This window comes from Lepidothrix coronata, unplaced genomic scaffold, assembly GCF_001604755.1.
Source record: "Lepidothrix coronata isolate B3197 unplaced genomic scaffold, Lepidothrix_coronata-1.0 Scaffold38, whole genome shotgun sequence".
Lineage (NCBI taxonomy): Eukaryota > Metazoa > Chordata > Aves > Passeriformes > Pipridae > Lepidothrix > Lepidothrix coronata.
Window position 1 is genome coordinate 1,639,101 of NW_016690218.1, and position 19,284 is coordinate 1,658,384.

At 50.0% G+C, this 19,284-nt stretch overlaps 1 protein-coding gene across 1 annotated transcript in view; it reads left to right on the forward strand.

Annotated features, from left to right (window-relative positions):
• The window catches only part of ITPKB (inositol-trisphosphate 3-kinase B), a 66,969-nt gene that overhangs the window by 41,045 nt on the left and 6,640 nt on the right, over positions 1-19,284 (forward strand). Inside the window, exons 2-5 of the mRNA XM_017812951.1 lie at positions 9,734-9,833; positions 10,451-10,664; positions 13,677-13,881; positions 19,159-19,260. Of these exons, the coding sequence (XP_017668440.1) occupies positions 9,734-9,833; positions 10,451-10,664; positions 13,677-13,881; positions 19,159-19,260 (621 nt within the window). The remainder of the gene's footprint in view (positions 1-9,733; positions 9,834-10,450; positions 10,665-13,676; positions 13,882-19,158; positions 19,261-19,284) is intronic.

Below are 19,284 nucleotides of genomic sequence, written 5' to 3' on the forward strand. Positions count from 1 at the left end.
GAGTTTATGTCTGTCTCATTCTGGTGGAGAGAAGCCCTGTGTGTTCCCACAAACCCTGGTGCCAGGAATAACAGATGCTGAGAGCTGTAAAAGCTGACCTGCACTGTTCTTACCTGCCCATCACCTTGCAGCACACAGGGGAACTGCTCTGTGGGTGCACAGTGCCTGTAACAAATCTTTCTTTGCCTTCAGGCCTAGGCCACTTTTTTTAAATAGCCCTTGGTGCTGTTTTAAAAGCAGAACCTCTGAGATGCTGTGCTAAATCTCCTGGGAAGATGCTTTGGGCACTGTGAGGTGCATATACAGCACGTCTGCAGCTGCGAGGAAGATGCTGCATGGCACGTGCCTGCGGCTTTCTGGCTGCTTGCAATGCCCCTCTTTTAGCAAAGAGGTTTCCCAAAGCCATCATCTTTCTAATATGCTTCTTCTGTAAGGATCCGAAACCAAGGAGAACCAAACTGCATTTCCACTCCTGGAGGAGTTTGTCCTCGTTGCTGATTATATTTAGGAGCTGCCTAGGAAAAGGGGACTATCCCATGACAATGAGTTGGGGGTGCTGGGGAGCTATGGCCAAGGCAGGCTGGTGCTCCCAGCAGCTCCTGTGCAAGCAGAAACTCCTCCAGCCACTTAGTAGAGGATGTGAGGTCTCAGCTCCAAAGCAGGAGAGACAATAAAACTCCCAAATAGTACTTTAAAACATCAAAGTGCTATCCAAACATGAGGGACTCCAAACACAAATGAAAGTGCTAAACTGATTTAAAGGGGAATTAAAAGGTCACGCATGTTGAACATTTAGCTTTAGAGTTTAGTCATGTTTATGAAACTTATAACTGCTCTTCTAAATCAGCTTTTTACTGTTCATATACCCAGTAAATGTCGGTATGTTCAGGGCTTATGACTAATTTTCAAAATTTTCTGTTCTAAACAAATTAGCGCAGCCATAGCCTGGCCCTTTTTTTCCTTCCCTTCCATCTCTGCCTTCCCACTCTACCAAAGGCACTTAAAATGCATCCAAACATTTCACTTGCTCTTGGAAAAGAGATGCATTTCTCACTCATGTATTCCACAAAGTGAAGTTCAGTTATGGTCAAACAGCAGAAGAGCAGGGAACTAACTCCATGAGCGGGAAGAGCAAGGAACAGCGATGGAAATGTTTTCTGTGTCCAAGATCAGCACAAAGTGCTGGGGGTCTCAGCAACAGCAAAACTCAAGTCTACAAGCCAGGCCTTTCTCATCCAGCTTCTCCTGCAGATTGCCTCACTAACATTGCATGACTTGGCTTTTGCTTACCCTTGCTTGTGTATCATCAGTGCTTATGGGCATTATGCTCCTAGGGTGTTATATTTACAGTATCCGGATCATTGCCCTCTGTGCTATGCCAGAGGAAAGACTTCAGAAGGCTACAGCAGCACTAGAAGTCTGTGGCAGCCCTGTCTCACCTATGTCCACCCTGCCTGGAAATGTCAGACTGAACGGATGAGTGATGTAGTATCACCGCACCATAGCATGTGCCTGCTGTGAGCCCCAACAGGGAAGGAAATCTGTGTCCATCCCCCTCCTCTGGGGACATGAGCTCTGGGCATTTTAGCTCACATCATGGCTCATGTCAGAGAGCAGATTAGTCCATTCCCAAGATTTCTGGGTCTCCTCCTGAATCCAACAGAAAGAAATCAGACTCAAAAAACAAGTATTATAACTTAATTTGTTCCACTCATTGATGCTATTCCTCCATTTGGAGTCTCTGACCCAAAGTGCCTCTGGACAGACTGTAAATGGTATCATCCTGGTTTGAATCTCTAAAAACTTACCTTCAAATTGTAGAAGAGAGTGTCTGATAGCCCATGTCCTGTGATTAACACATCCCTTGGGAGGACATGGCAAAGCCTACAGCTCCTATCCCACCTCCCTGACATGCAAGAGCACACGTCTTGTGCACAGGTTGTTTCTTGCAGGAAGGCTCTGCCCAACCAAACCATTGCCCTCCAGGACACTGTTGTGACTAACTGCAGCTCTGGCCTTTAGGCTGCTGAGATGGACTTCAAATCAAGCGACCAGAGACCAATGCAGTTGTTTAGTGGCATGAAGGGCATGTCCATGTCTTCTGTCTCAGAGAGCATACGGAAGCTAGCAGCAGTTTGGAATTTACAGTGGCAGGGTTGGGAAGGCTGTGCGGGTCCTTCCCCACCAGCAGCATGAGAGTGAGAAGTGCTAAAGCCAGCACAGGCTCAGGAGCCCACGTCCCCAGCTTGTGGTACACTGCTGCAGGAGCTGATGAGCAGAAATGATGCTGTGAGCCAGAAAGACGGTGGTGAATACTCCAAAACTGGGAAAAGGATCAAACACAAGTCTCCAGATGGAGCAGTTTCCATCAGAGCCGATGACAAGTTCCTTGATACAGGGATACAGGGTCAGATCTTTGGACAGCATATCCCGTTTCTCAGCTGGATGCCTGATCTGGCTGCCTGGAGCTCTGTGCACCAGTGTGTTGCACAGATGAGCTGCAGTGCTCCAAGACCCTTCTCACAAATCATTTTGTGATTGTGATGGTAGCCCATTTTTGGCTACCAGCAAGGATTTTTACAACCTCCTGGCTTTTAAAAACTAGCTGCTTGCAGAGGAAGAAGCACTGCACTGCTTAAGCAGCAGTCCACCAAAAGTGATTAGCTGTTTCTGAGTTATTCACTACCTTCTCCAAGCTGCAAATTGCTTAACAAATCTTATTGGTGTGTACTTAATGAGTAACAAATACATTTGCAGAGATCTGGATCGGTTCCCACTCAGGAAAGTAGGCTGAACATGTCTAATGCTGGCAATTAATAATTCAACTGACTTTATGGGAGAGTCACTTGCGGCTGATCTGCATTAGGAGGTTTTCAGCTTTGCTGCGGTAAAGGCTCTCCATCAGGAAGAAATGCCTCATGGAGACAACTGTAGCTTTGAGGCTCAGCTACTCAGCTCCAATGCAGGCTTTTCCTTCGCTCTTACTTAGGCTTGTTTTGCTTCTTTCCTACTTTGCCAAATTGGACGGAGAGGTCTAACACCATCTCTCCTCTCCGTAGCCATTAGCCCTAAGCGTGGTGTTGACGTGGCTCCCACACTGCTCGTGCTTTGTGGGTGAGGAGGTTGCAAATGTCCTTACAGGCGATGGGTGACTCCTCTGCAGCCGGCTCCCACAGCGCTCCGTTTCCTCCCATTGTGATAGGGGAGGTCAAGCTGAAGGACTGCTGCTCACTCATCTGCCTTTGCTGCTTCTAATTCTCCTTGCCTCCATCACAGGCAGGAAGAGGGAGCCTGCAACAAGCTCCTGTTTTTTTCCAATACACTGGAATATTTTTTCCATGATCCCAGCAGATGTTCCTGGCTTTCATGCATTTTTGCTGAGGCTCCTCTATCGCACATACTGATCTCTTGCAGACGGCAGAGAAGCACTAGCTTTATCTCTATGACCCTCTACCCTAGATCTTTGGTCTTGGTGGGACAACTCCCTGATCCCACTGGAGAAGAGGGCATTCCTCACAAAGCCGGTGGGGAGTGGCTTCCCTCTTGTGAGAAGCAAAATCGTTCTGGCTAAAACAGGACTATTCTGAAAAACAAAGCATCTGAAGTAAAAGAATGCACATATTAGCATTTTTTCTCTCTGTAAAGGTGGTGGAGACCTTGGAAAGTAGCAGATGCTACTACGCCCCAGCAGAAGTTACTACGCCCCAACAGAAGTTACTACGCCCCAGCAGAAGTTACTATGCCCCAACAGAAGCTACTATGCCCCGGCAGAAGTTTCTATGCCCCAGCCATCAAAATAATTTATCTAACAGGGCTTAGGAGTTTGGACTAGAATTTCAAGGCACCTAGAAGTGCCTTTCAGTCATCAAACTACATTTCCTTGTATTAACTTTAGTGAAGTCTGATGTTGGGCCTCACTTTATCTTTGCTCAACAACGTCTGTGGGACGTGGGACTGGCATTGCCTCTGCCAGGTTTTGGGGAGCTGCTGAAACTTTTATTATATACCTTGTGTGACTAGACCAAGAAATGCCCCCTGATCCAAAGTCCTCCCATTGCCAGCTGCTCCTCTGGCCAAAACAAAGCTATTTAGCTGTTGTGAGGTACAGAAGGGTGAGGATGAGAGGAGTTTGTGTAGGAGGAAGATGATGTAAAATATGGGCTGCCACTTGCTGCCAGCGTCAGGGTCAGTGGTCACAGCCTGTGTGTTGCTGAAGCAGTCACTGGGCTCTCTCTGTTGCTGCCTGGACAGAAGCAGCAGTTCCAAGGGGCTAGAAGATGGCAAAGCAGAGCAGAATATGAGCCCAGCTCTGCACCATGTTAGCTATCACGCTCTGGAGCACGTCACAGATTTTTCATCTGGAATCCTGAGTTTTGGTCACCCAGATGCCAGGATGCCAGGAGGAGATATTCCGTAGTACCTGCCAGCTCTGCCCCGCTGCCCTCTGCGCCCAGTGTCCGGCACAATGAACAAAGTTGGCCTCCTCACCACGGCTGGAGTGACAAGGCTTTTCCCAGTCATGGGAAACAATCATCACTAGGGAAACCTTTACCACTTTTTAAAGACCAAAAGAAAACACATTCATTCTTTTAAACATGGAAAACTAAATGGCCTCTTTTTCCTTGGCTGCATATCCATGGCCGTGGAGCAGGCTGACACAGAGTGAACTCTTTGGCCAAACACTCCCCCCACTCATTTAGTTATCGAAAAAGAGAGCTCTGTGGTGCAAACTCTGCCATTCCCAGCTGCTTGCTGCACTGTTTTTTTAAACCAGAAAGGCTCAGGGCATGAGGAGTGACTTGCCAACCCTCTTACTTGTGAGTGAAACATCTTGGAGCCCTCCTGAGCTGTGCTGAAAGCACTTCCTGCAGGAGCCCCTGTCACCACAGCACTACGGCTTCATTTCTCTTTTTGGAAGAACTGGAAGTGAAGCCCCCTGGAGCAGGGCTTTCTCAAAAGGGAATAGAAAGCCAGGGTGTCACTCATGCAAGTCCCTGGGCTACAGCAACTCCATTGAAGCCAGGAGAAGCAATGGGCATTGGTGACACTAATGTCTTCTCATAGTTTTCCTCCATCTCTTCTGATCCTAGGCTATTTCAGGATCTTCCTGGGAGAGAGAAGCTGAAGTTCTTTTCAGAATTGAGAAAATCATTAATTTAACACTGCTCCCACTCTTTTCCATCCCCTGCCCCAGCTGTGTAATCTTGCCTCTAACCATGCACGCTCTAGTTAATAAAAAACACTGAAATATAGGTTCAGTTCCTGATATTTCCAGGAACATTTGGTCCCATAAAACCATAGGAAACCATAATTTCAGCAAATTAAATCAGTTACTGCCTATCTCTCTGGCTGAATGCATGGAAAGGGAAGAGCACCCTGCTGGCTCCATGCATAGGGAGTAACACCAGTCAAATTCCACCAGTGTCCATGCTGGGAAAGGGAGGCAACAGGCAGTCCAAGAAAGGCATGTCTCCTTTGAGCAGACATTAAAGGAATGCCATGTGCAATAGGGAAAATGTACAGTGAGCACGGAGCTCATCAGTCACTTTTTGTTTAATCTATTTAAACACAATATATCCTCTGACCTTCTGGGCTGGCACTAAATTCTCCTATGTTGTTCTTTCCATACGAAGCTCTATTGACAGATGGGGAAAGCCTGGAGTTTGCTTTAAGCTTCAGATAAGTAAAGTTAAACATGCAGCAGATAAAATTGTTTTCCCAGCACTCCTCTCCCACTGACCAATTGTGGGTGCACACTAGGAGGGCTTAATTCCTCTGGCCTGTATCCCACCCCCAGGTCAGGGCACTGTGCTCTGCAGCAAGCAAAAGCTGTAAAAGGGCAGAGGCAGAAGCAGAGGGCTGCAGAAACCCTGGAAAATTCATTTTTAGAGTTGGTTCTGACAGTTGCTGAGCTTCATTTCCATGTAGCAGACTATTAGGGAAAATGGTGCTGCTCCTTGCTAAATATATTTCCAGAGTCACTAAATAATTTACTTAGCAGCTAATCAGTTGGCATTTGCTGATGCTAAAGCAGGTTTTAAATTAAAAGTGTTGAATTGCATCAGAAACCTCGTGCATATTCTTTGCTTATACAGGCTTCATGCTTTTGCTTTGTATGCAAGAGTGCAATTGGTCAGCCCAGCTTTGTGAATTTTCTGGGAGGTCAAGAAACCACAGAGTTGGATTTGGGGAACAGCAGGGTGCCAGGGTGCCACAAGCAGGTGCAGGCTTTGATCATGCAAAAGAGTTGGAATTGTGCTCCCCTTTCAGCGTGACAACCTGCGGGCTCACTTCCTTGCAGGCAAATAAGAAGAGCACTCGTCTGCCCTTCACCAGCATCACTTGGTAACACCACGTACAAAGCTATTTTTTCCAAAATGGTGAAAAATCCTTTAGTCCGAGTCTGGGGAGTTATCACAGGTAACACCTCCATGTACGTACAGCTGTGCCTGTGCTCCTGGATGTGCCAGGAAATAACTCCTTGAAATGTAAACCAAAAGTTACAGAGAAGCCCGGAGGCGATAACCTTATGGTTCCCAACAGGCCGTGTTAAAGAAGATTTCTTTACTGTAAATAGCTTTAATGCTCCTTTTATCTATTAATAGCACCAGGCAGGGCTGGAGGCAGCAGCCCGCTGAGCGCAGAGGGGCTGTTTCCTCTGGGGGCCGTGGAGTCAGACTGGAGTGGTGTGAACCTCGTGGCTCTGATTTTCCGTGGCCAGTTGCAGGAGCCTGACACAGAGTTTGGCATGACCAGAGATCCCAAGCTGTCAGCTTTCAGATCTCTGAACGCACGTTGGTGTCTGAATAAAGAAGCTCTCAGCCATTCTCAGAGGCTGTGAAGGACCCTCCAGATGGTTAACAGCCACCTAATATCTCTCTTGGACCTCTAGGGAAAATCTAAAGGCTGAATTTTTGGAGCCACTCTTTACCTAGGGAGAATTTTGTTAGCTTCAGGCAAAGGGGGTGGCAGGATCGCTGGGGGCATTGACTAGGGTTGCTCCTGTTGCTCCTCCATGGCCCAGACTCCACAGCCTGTTGGCAGCCCCAGAGAGCAGACAGGTGGGGTCATGCAACTGCTGGTTTACTAGAGGAGCTGCCCATTGCAAAACTTGCTGCCTTATGAGCAATAGGACATTTTGTATAGACACATACACCCCCCAGAAAAATTGGACCCAGCAGGCTGCTCTGCAAAATGAGTTGTGCGTGCTGGGCAGTAACGTGCCTTGGGCTGAGGGCACGGGATAGCTTTCTTTTGATGAAGTGAATGTTCCCTCATTACACTGGGAGTGGGTTCGGGCATAAAACGAAAAATCTGATGACTGCTGAAGGAACTGAAGGATTTGGAGAGAGGAATTGGTTCCTCCTCTCTCCTGCAAGTGCCCATGTGGTTGCCCCTGCGAAGCCAGGGGGAAGATGTTGCATGAAGCAGAATTGTGGATGACCCCTGTGGCAGAGGCAACTGGCCTTGCAGTCAGTTTTCATCCTCAATATAAAAAGGTCATTACACACGTCCTTAAAACTTGGGTTGGAAATGCCTGGCCAAAGATGTGCCTGAAGCCGGGTAAAGCCCAGATGAAAACGTGTAAGGGATGGGTATGTGTTACGTGGTCCTCATGCAGCTGTTTCTGTCTCATTCAGCTCAGCAGAAGGGTTGTAGTTGTGTTTTGTGTCTCCAGGGGACTCAGGGTCATTCCCCTGCACTGGGAGCAGCGCTGGAGCAGAGTTCATTGCTCCTGGGAAAACCCTGGCAGGGGCAAGCCAGGGTGGCTTGCCCTGCTTTAGGGGCTGCTTTCCTTCATTCTGCCTGCACTTTGAAGTACCTCAAGGTTTTAGCTATAAAGCTCTAACCACTGGAAAACAAAATCTTGGATTGGGAAGGCGGGTTGCCTTGGCATGTTTCCTGGGACTGAGTGACTTATGATGCTGTGCTGGAAGCTGGGGGAGGACTCCTTGTTTTAGAGGAGGTGGGTCACTCTCGTCTACAGTCCAAACTCCCTCGGAGACCTTTTCTTCCCCCTTTTTTTTCATGACATCAGCCAGGACTTGCTGTTACTATTTTAAAAACAAAAGGAGGGGACACCCCCCCGCTTCCCTCCTGCTCTCTGCCAAAAGGAGAACAAAGAACAGCTAAAGCGCACAAGTTCTGGCACTCTCTTTGGAAATAAAAACATTCATCCTCATGTCAGGTAGGGAACTGCCCGACCCCCCTGCCAAAGCAAGCAAGCTGGGCGGCAGAGCAGACCCATGGTGCGGAGAAGCCTGGGCAAAGGGGATGCCCGGTGTCACCCTGTGCTCGGCAGCTCCTTGCCAAACTCCTGCACTGCTGTACCAGTGCCAGGGTGCTCCGGGACGCTCCTGGACACAGGCAGTCCGCCAGGGGAGGGCTACCCTGATCCTCCCGGGCTGGGAGGTGGGGAAGGATCTTTTTTCCTCCCCTCTCCCACCCCTGGTCCCTGCTGCTTGGGCAGCCCTTGCATCTCCGTGCGATGTGTCCCAGCTCCCCAGCAGGGCTGGTGCACAGCACGGGGGTCACCCGGTGTGATTTCCACACTTTAGACACTAACATCTTTGTCTGGCTTCTTCCCCACCATTTAAACATGTCAGCAGTTCCCAGCACGGATTCCTGTGCTGTGAGTTCACCCCCAACAAGCATCCAAACTGCAAGTTGGGGCTGCTGGCTCTTCCCTGCCTGTCTGCGAAGCATTACTGGAACAGGGGCCAGTTCTCCAAGCATGAGGAAGAGATTACTTGGGCTTTCTGGAAGGCTCCCTCCCATACCTTCAGAGTGGAGCAAATGAGGATAATTTATCTGCAGGCTTCCAGCTGAACCCAGAAGCTTGGAGCAGCTAGAACTACGCTGTCTGTTTGTCCCAGCTCCCACAAGAAGGCATTTTTCCATTGTTGCTGTTGTATATTGTTCACATGATTTGTTTGTGCCATCACCTTCTGGGGCTAAGAAGTCATCCCCCTACCTTCCCCCAGAACAATCCAGGGAAAAACTCTCTCAGGAAGGAGCCTTTGAAGGAGGCCTTCGTATGTCCAATGCAGCCTTCGTTACAGCCACGTAACGAAGCTTTGTGTACATTACAGCCATGTAACATTGCTTTGTGCAATCTATCTGGTGAGAAGCAGAATATGCCAGAAGGGAATTGTTCTCTAAACTGCAGTTTTGGATGGGCCAAAGCGGACGGATCAGTGCACGTGGGTCACCAGCGTAATGGACACAGCAGCTGCCTTTCAGGGGGAACAAAAGCCAGGCAGTGAGCCTCTCTGTGCCTGTGCGAGCGGCTCTTGTTCCCCGCAGGAGCTGGAATTCAGTTTTGTGGCCAGATAGCAATCCTGGGTTCTCTTCTCCGCTCCATCTGCTGTGATCTAATGTGGTGCTCAAGGATGGGTTAATGTCCCTGCTGCTTCTGCAGAGGGATGCAGGGAGCAAAGACAAGGCGCTACGGATGGCTGGGCCCTCTGCAGCAGAAGCAGCCAACTGGAACAACGCTGTAACACCATCCACTTTAGTGAAGTTACTCGTGATTTTTGAATGTTGAGGCCCAGCGGCTCTGGCTTGGCACAGTGCAATGGGAAAAGAGCAGATTGTCTGTTTGCTTCCATCCTGCGCTGGCTCCGGTGCCTCTTTCCCTGTCCAAAACAGCTGCGTGCTGCCTGAAGTGACTTTACAAACAGTAAAGGCTTAAAACATTGCATTCACCTTCATGATTTTTTTTTCCCTTTAGAGCAAATCATGGCGGAAGATCAAGAATATGGTGCACTGGTCCCCGTTTGTGATGTCTTTCAAGAAGAAGTACCCTTGGATCCAGCTAGCGGGACACGCAGGTACAGAGCATGGGGAGGGGCAGAGTGGTGGAAAGGCTCTTTATTATCTCGGGTTAATAGGCTTTGTTGGCCTTGATTGCTTCAGACTGCTGCATGAGTGTCACAGCTTGCAGCTCCCACGTCTCTAGTCCAGGGGAGGGACCTATCTAAATGCTAGGAAGGGTGATGTGAAGGTGCAGTGCTCTGGGCTTTCAGTCTCTCAGGGCCAGCAGGTGTTATTGCCACCTTTTTCTCAAGCAGCAGAAAGCTGGGTCCTTTGGGTGAGGCCCAAGCCCACCTCACGATCAACAGCAAAGCGGATGATGCTGCCCAGCACGAAGGTGCCCCACACATGAGCCTAGAGACAAAGGTGTGAACCTACTGGAGAGCACACAGCGGCTATGAAGCAAATGTGTTGAGTGCTGCAGGGCAGGTCTCCGCCCTGTTTGAGGTGTGACAGTGCTGGTCATAAACCTCCGGCAACCCAAGCTTTTAAGTCACATCCTGTGGGGACTCTTTTTGAGTTCAGGTGTAAGTGGAGATGCCTCTGAGGTGTTGGGCTGCCCTTCTTGTTTTGAGAAGGCATAACATCATCCCCCATGCAAAGCAAGTGCCACATCATCCCTTGTCACTCTCAGGTAGTTTCAAGGCAGCGGCCAACGGCAGGATCCTGAAGAAGCACTGTGAATCCGAGCAGCGCTGCCTCGACCGCCTGATGAACGATGTCCTGAAGCCGTATGTTCCTGCCTACCACGGCGACGTTGTCAAGGATGGGGAGCGATACAACCAGATGGAAGACCTGCTGGCTGAATTTGACTGCCCCTGTGTTATGGACTGCAAAATGGGGGTCAGGTGAGTGGCTTTGGGGACGTTATGTGAGTTTTAAGATGGGATACCCAAAGCAAATGCATCTCCTGGGTAAAACTGCCTGAAACATGCAGGTAAGAACACCAGGCTCATCTATCTTCAGGAAAAGCTAAGCCAACAGCATGAGGGAGAGAGCCATGGGGAAGCCTGGGTATGGGAAGGACGCATCAGGCTCCTTCCTTCTCTGCTTGTTGACTGTCCTGCATGCCAGGAAAGTGGTTTGGTGTGTTGGAAGGGACAGCACTCTGTTTGGGTTTAGGTATATCAGAATGGCACAGTAGCTTTTAGGAGTATGGAAGCCTTCCTCTCTCTGCCACATGAGGACACAGTCATGGGGCAGGGACCAAAAGGTGTGGGAGATCCTGTCCAGGCTTCCAGGGGGGTGAAATAAAGACGCTTGAATGGCACAACTTCAGTGAGCAAGAAACTTTCCTCTGCTCACGCTTTGTTCCTTTGCGCACTGGAGGGATAAAATGTGTGTGCTAAGTAGTTTAGTGCCTTTCATGCAAAGCTCTTGAAACGTTTCCTAACAGATGAGCAACATTACCCGTGTCCTTCTCGAGAACCATCTACAGATACTCCAGGATCCCAGGCTGCAGCCACTTGGCCAGCAGCAGCTTCTGAGTGAGCGATGCCGTAGCTGACAAGGGTGTCCAGAGCAAATGTGAGCGGGGTTGGTGACCCCAGGTGGCTGCCAGTTTTGGAGCAGCTTCAGGCCACCACTCGGCCCTAGATCTGCTGCAGGCTGGCGACAGGGCGGGTTGAGACCCCCCTCACTGGCGAAGACGCAGCCCAGACATGGTGGAGACACTTGCGCTGCTGGAAAAGCTGATGCTTTCTGTGGGAGGGAGGAATCTTTTTTTTCCCCTCCTGAACTCCCGATGTGAAACTCGAACTGGCGCGTTGGGCTGTCAGCAGGGAAGAGGCAAGGAATACTTTCCACCCGAGGGGCGGAGAGAAGGGCAGGGGGCCCCGCGCAGCCACGTGGCCCTGGCTGGCACATACCATGTTGCTGTGGGAAGGAGACAGGACCCACTCTGGACCCAGAGACAACAGCCACCAGAAGAAGACCTGCTGGTCATGCTGCCCAGGTGTTCCTGCAGCTGTCTGTGGGAGGAAGAAAGCCTCCCACGAACAGATCACAGGCTGGGTGATTTGTGCACCTGTGGTTTTGGGGCTCAGGCAAGCAGAACAGGCAAGGGGGCACGTGTGCTGGGCCTCATCATCCTTAAATAAGATGGTGCTGTGGGAAGAGCTTGTAAGGGAGGGTGAATTGAGTTCATGCTATGGAGTGGGGCATCCCCATGGCCGAGCAAATAATCTAAACCTGAAGGCTATAAACCTGTCATCTGAGCCAGGCAGACGCAGGTTTGTTTTTTTTCTGCCAACCTGGCTTTGGGATGCAGCAGCCTACTCCAGTTGCTCTTAAACAAAACTTTCTCTTTCTTAAGCCCTGGTGATGGTTCAAGCCTGAGGCAGCAGGGGGGACAAAGCCACAGACTTAGGTGATCTCTCATTCTCCTCCGGAGGAAATCTGAGGAGCATGACCAACGCTTGTAGCACAGTGCTGCTTTATTGTGCTGTTTTATTCTGTGTGTCCCAAAATCATAAGTTTGGTGATCTCAGCTGAAGACTTTAATTTCTTTCATCTGCAGTATTTTTCACGGGGACTGATGCCCTGGAGATGTCTGCTCAGTGATCAGTGCTTGCCCTAAGTAAAAGCACCATTTTCCCTTGCTAAGCCTGTGGGGGACACAGGAACACTGTCCCACATACTCTGCCTAGAATCCTTCCTACGTGTTTTGTTTGGTTCTGGAGATGAACCAAACATGAAGTGCTGGGATTTTGGCACAAGGGACATGGGCAGAGGGCACTCTCCCTCTGCAGAGCTGGGCATGACTAGTGGGAAGTGTAGAACAGTTTGGATTTGGGGGGAAGGAGGTGACAAGGTCATTCCTGTGTCCTTTTGCTGGGACATCTCACCCAACTTGGTGAGTTGTTTGAGGAGAGCCTGGACACTTGCCAGGCTGAGCCAGGGCAGGTTTGGAAGATGCCAGATGAACTCCATAGTGGTTTGTTACTGCTGCAGGAAGTATTACTTTGTGGATGACAGTTTTTTGCATGCCGGAGTGCAGAATTTCACCAGTGTGCTCCTCTGAAGAATGCATAAAACCAAGCTCTTTGCACACTCCTCTACACCTTCCATTCTCCTTCCCCCATTCCTCCATCCCAGCTGCACCCCCTGGTCTGGGGGTGATGGCAAGCACCTGGCCAAGGCTGCATCCCTTCCTCTGCTGCATCTTGCGGAGAAAGCTTTTGCTAGATAGTCCACTTAAAACAGACCTATACTGGACAAAATCATCATCAGTGGAACAGCCCTGCGTGAAAACACCCTATTTAGCAGCCAGTGAGGCTGAGCCCTGATGGTGCACAGAGTGAGGGGACAGAAAAGCAAGGGAGAGGCACAGGAGTGGCTTTGGCCCACGATGGCCAACTCTCACAGAGAGCTGCAGCTAATGCTGAGGGCTGGGACGTGGTAACCTCCTTCTTGCCTTCAATTCAGCTGGGTCCCAGAGTTTGTGGGCCATTTCCTGGGCACATTTTGAAAGCCATGTTTAGTTTGTGACAGCCAAGTCACTGCTCAGGGTTCCTGAGCGTTGGGGAATAGGCCCCCCCAGACAAAGGGTGGCAGCAGGAGGCTGCCAGTGGGGCAGCAGCAAGGCCATGAGCACCTGTGAGAAAAACTTCCCTTCTTATTGCCAAACTGGTTGTGATTCCTTGATGAACTGAAAAGATAGCAGGTGTTGATGATGGAGTGATAATTAAATCAGGATCAATTCACCTGCAATGAGGCTTGCTCCATTATTTCCTATGCTGCTCTACTCCTTAGAGATCAGCTATCTTGGATAAGCCTGATTTCTGGGGTAAGGGCTGTCTCTGGGTATATGGCACCTTGTGTGGCCCTGCTAATACATCCCCCACCACTGCTCCTTGCAGAACGTACTTGGAGGAGGAGCTGATAAAGGCCCGGAAAAAGCCTAGCCTGAGGAAGGACATGTACCAGAAGATGATTGAGGTGGATCCTGATGCCCCTACAGAGGAGGAGAACGTGCTGCGGGCAGTAACCAAGCCCCGCTACATGCAGTGGAGGGAGACCATCAGCTCGACCGCCACGCTTGGCTTCAGGATCGAGGGGATAAAGGTGAGTCTGCTCCAGTTGTGCAGAGCAGGGGCATCAGATGCTGGGAGTGCTCAGTAACCAAACTCACTCACAGAGGTACACACCCAGCGTGCTGGTGGCAAGACTGTGTCACATCTGGACACGCCCAGTGTCTGCAGCCAAACTACCACCCAGGCACCTCGCCTGGGGCAGTGCTGCTCTTGTGAGCTTACAGTTGAGCTCAGGGCATCCATGCAAGAGGACAGTTTTAGCCATAATCTCATTAAATCAGCTGATTGCTTGATTTCCCTAACTGCAAAATGCGAAGTGCCATCCTCCAACTTGAAGACTCAAATTAGTTGTTTGCTTTTAATACTACCGTGCCACTTGGCTGAGCCATTAATCCAAATCCCAGCTTGAACATGTGCCGGTCTGCGGTTGGAGCTGTGAGCTTAGCCACAGTCAGTAAGGAGGGTGTATTTACATGCCTGGCCAGAAGAATTCAGCAACTGAGCCCTCTGAAATGGGGCGAACACACACAGCAGCACTTTCTGTCAGCACCTGCACACACGTGTAACCTGTTGGCCGTGCTTGCTCAGAGCAGCGCTCACATTTCTGGAGATTCCTGATGGGATGCTTTTGTGTTCCTATTAGATGAGCTAGGCCAGGAGATTTTCTCCTGGTGAGCAGGCTTTGCAGTGAAAGAGGTGTGTGGAATGGCACTTGAACAGAGTTAGGTCTGTAACTGCAGAGCAGTTGCATTAGTGATACTACTTGCATGAACATTAGCAATGGCATATGCCTTCTGATAGCCAGCCAACATGAATTAAAGGTAATATCACACTTGAGCCAAGGGTTTCATTGCATGCCTGGGCATGGCATTGGCTTGGCAGCCAAGAGGAGCTCAGTCAAGTTATGTTTGCAGTAATTCAGGCTTGGGCTGCTGCTGAGGGCCCAGGTGGTAGCTCCAGGCAGCCACTTGCTCTTAGTGGAAACAGTGGCCCACTTTCTACATGTATCTTGGTTAGAGCAGTTTCTTGATCACAGATAATTTTTCTCCTCTCTGAGTTGTAGAGGATTGTCCCAGAGTGCCCATCTGGGTCTCTGTGGCCTTAAACTCCTGCACCTCTCCTGCTTGGAGATAGCAGTGTCAAAATGATAGAATTAAAACAAATTAAGCCATTCCCTAGTAAAGCCCTGAAACCAGATCTTGTAGACTTTCTTGGTAGTGTTTCACTTCACCAAATAGCAAACAAATGCAGGTATTAGACCATGGATTTAAAAGCTGATCAGCAAGAGTGGGTCACTCAGGAGCTGCTGCTTCCTATTACCCACATTCCAAACCACTGGTGGACTGGGAGTTGTCACCTCCTCTGTGCATATTGCACACAGGGAGGAGGGCACCCTCTTCATTTAACTCTTTCAATGGCCAGCAGAGGACAGTGCATTTAGCTCAACCATTCTCAGAAACCCCAGGAGCAGCCCTTGGGCTAAGCCCTTTTCAAGAGTTTCCTGTCAAGCAATGTGAGGCACTCCTGTCCATCCCATGCCTCTGCCTGGGATGCTGCCAGTCGTGCTCCCCCATAACAGCTTTCTGTGGTGCCTACAGAAAGCTGCCTGTAGGCAGCTCACACAGCTCTTCCCTGATCTCCCCAGCTCTCCCGAAGACCCTTTTCTGCCATGAGTGTCCATTAATACACCGTGAGCTGCTCTGTCAGGACAACCCTTTGCCTAGTTCCCACTGCTGATGTTTTGCTGGTGTTTATTTTAAAACTGTGGCCGTATAAAAAAGGACTGAACCAGTCGGGACCAAAGCTCCCATGCACTGTTTCTTCTCCCTGCTTTCTTTGTATAATCAGAAATATCTGTCTATTAATAGTCCAACATGATATATCCTTGGCCTCCAGCGGTGCTTCTCAGTCTGTGATCTGGGGAAGTTTAGGGGGCTTTACAACAGGAGCAGGTCATACGTGAACCACCTGAAATGAAAAACGTATAAAAAACCCAAATCATATTCCCACAGAAGAAAAAAACTACTGTACAGGGAAATAAAATCCATAACAGAGTGGTGAGGTTTCCGCCTCTGTTTTAGCTGCCCATAAGTGAGTTGCTGCCCAATCTGAGCAGTGGATTTTTTTCAAAGTGTTGAAGCAGCCCTTTAATTGAAAAATGTTGAGAAGTACTGGCCTCCAGCAGTATTCCTGCTGCTGCTGCTAGGGGCTGACTAATTTGATCAAGGCTCTAATTACTGTAATTCTCCTTAAATCCCTCAGCTTCTGGGTTATTTTCCCCTAAGCTAAAGCATTAGCAGTTCACGCTGTTTCGCGGCTGGCTTTTTTTCCAACAGGGCTGTAGAGCTGGCTGTGCTGTATCCCTGTTGTTTGCCCTATTTCTGAGGTTGAGTCCTTGCGTTAAGGAAAGTGCCTTTGGTGCCCTGGCTGTCTCTCCATGTTATACTTCCTGCTGAGGATGCTTCCCTGGGAAGAGCAGGAGTGAATCTGCCCTGCCCCTTGCTCATGGCTGGAGGCTGGTAAAGGAGAGTACCTTGAAGTGAAAGGGAAGGACAGGATTTGGCCCTGGGCACAAGGGCTGGAAGGGGTCACAGGGGAAGGAGAGGAACAGTGGTAGCCTTTGGAATAGCATGGACAGGTAAGGTGAACAGGCAGCTCAGGGCTGGGAAGAAGGATGGAAACCCTTTCCTGGCCGAGCTCTCCCTTTCCCAGATGGCCTTGAGGATTCAGTTTTTCCTCTTTAAAATGGAAATTTTCCTCTGCTAAAGGAGATAATGACACTCATCTAACTTTCTGGCGTAGCTTGAAACTGTTGGAAACAGTAGCTATTAATAAAATTTCCATGCTAAAAGTAATACAAGTGATCCCTGGTGACCCAGTTGAAGTTTGCTGGAGCTCATTGCAAAAGTGACACTTCTGAGCTCCTGATCTGCTCTGAGCATCACTCACACTGCCTGCAGCAAGGCCACGGTGGGATGGTATTCCCCAGGGCTGGAATGTCTGCAGGGTCCCAAAACCAGCCCTGAAAGCCTTCACCGGACTTTCCCAAGACAGGCAGCTCGCAAGCCCCATCCGAGGTCAGACACAGTGCTGGAGGGAGATCTGGCTGACCCGGACCCTGCCTGGGTGACGTCAGAACAAACTGGAATCACTGATGGGGCGGAGGTTGCAATAGTCCTTATCAGCCCCCCTCACATTTCTCCTGCATGGAAGCAAGCCCCCTCGGGGCTCAGACACCTGTAAATGTTATGGCAGTTGTCAGCCTCATGGCAGAAACGTCTGGCTGGGCAAGGAAACCGCGGGAGGCGGGTAATGATGGGAGCAGCACTGCGGATAGGCTGTTTGGCTTTTCTGAAGCTGAGACTGCCTTATCTGAAAGACCATCTGTGATTTTCATTTATTTTTAGGAGCACTTAGAAGTCCATCTCCTTTCTTGGATGCTTTGTGGAAAGTTGTGCTCTTTATATGTGAAATGAGTGCTGTGGCACTTCTCCAGATTGATATCGATCATCCCCCTGGGAGAGGGTGGATTGGTTTCTCAGCTGCCACATCAGGGCTCACGTGAGGGACATAAAGCGGCCTGGTGCCCTCCCCCTGTACATCGCACACGTGTCACCATTGGCCACACTGTGTCCAGCCTTGGATGGGGTTTGTGAGGGGCCTGTCTTGGGAAAGTTGGGTTGGATGGGGCTTGTGAGCTGCCTGTTTTGGGAAAGTTGGGTGAAGGCCTCCTGCCCGTGGTGCTGCAGAGACACAGCTGAAAGTAGGGAGCCTGGCTCTGTTTGGTCCATTGTTGGGAGGGCTGCTGCAGGAGGGAGTCTCCCTGGGCACTGCCAATACATGCTCTGCCAGCCATTAGCCTTGCTTTTATACTCTGTGACAGCATGGTGGTCAGGCTGGGTCCGAGGTGGTTTGAAGCTGGTTGCATTGGTTGCAATCTGTGCAAAGTTTTTCCTGGAGCTTTTCTTTTAATACGTTGCTTTTGTTATCACTTTTGTTAACGCTTGCACAAAACACAAGTTAGAAGCTTAAGTGTGCTGTGTGTTTCATCCCATGTGTTGGTTTGGTGCTGGGCTTGCCTTGCCCAGCTCTCCACAGCCTGAATACTCAACCTTCCCCCCCAAGCTGGACTGTTCACCATGCCCACAGCCAGCCTTCTGTCCAGGGGGATGTACATTGCCCCATCCCAGGGCATTTTGCTGGGTGGGTCTCAAATCTCCAGGGCAGGTGATTCACTGTACCTTCTTCCTCCCCCAGGCTCTGCTCTGCTTCTTCATCCTCACTTCATCTTCCCCAGCCCACAGGATGTCTTTTTGGCCCCTACCCTTCACTCTATTGTGTGCAAACAAGCTGTCCGGAGCAGTGGGATGGAGCTCTGCAACGGAGCTATGAGCAGAAGCATGTGTGGTTTAAAATAGCCCCTGTATCCAGGAAGCGGGATCTGCCTGCCTGTCTCGCAGCCCCTTCGGACAATGAAACGTGCTGATGTAAAAATCAGAGCCCAGGAGGATCAGGGAAATGGGGAGAGACCTACAAAGCTGTCTAGAGGTTCAGACAGGAACCGCTGGGTCAGGGCTGAGTGTCATCCCTGCAATGGACCAAGCCATGCCAACCCCATGGCAGGTCAAGGACAGATGTGCCTCTGGGAAATAGGTGGAGGAGAGCACAAAGCTGCTTGCTGCGTCTCAGTGCCAGGCTACTGCCTTTGAGGGTTTGCAATCCATGGACTATCAAAGGACTAGTTAGGGCAGACAGCCATGGGACTTGCTCCTTGCCTTCATCTCCTTGCTGCAGCGGTCCATGAAGGACTTCACATTTTGTGCCTGCTCCTGAGATGTTGTCTCCATCCACACTCAGTTTTGTGCTGTTTTGATCGTGCTTTGCTGTCCTACCCAAGCCAGTGAGGCAGCCCAAGGCTGGTGTCAGCACCTGCGCTCAGCCACAGCAGTGATGGGAAGCTATTTGGGCACAGAAACACCAGAAACAGGTAGTCTCCAGCCTGTGCTGGTAGTGAGCACCAGGTCCATGAGAGGGAGCTTGTCCACATTGCCAGTGACCTTGGCAAGTGTGTAATGATGGAGAGCTGCTGTTTGCATTAGAGGTCAATGCATTGAGGCTGTAGGATAGTTTGGGATGTTCAAGGCAGAGAGCTGCTGCCTCTGCTCACCCCTGATCCATAGACAGATCCTCCAGCTGCCAAAAACGATGGTTGCATCCTACTCAGGAATATGCATGGCTGCTGAAACACCTAGTCCTGCCCCAACTCCCTCCCTCCCCATCCCACTCACCACTCTCCTGTCTTTTCCAGAAAGAGGACGGCACTGTGAACCGGGACTTCAAGAAGACACGGACAAAGGAACAAGTCATGGAGGCCTTCAGGGAGTTCACCAGAGGGAACAGGAACGTTTTGGTGAGTGGGGGATGCTGGGAGGAC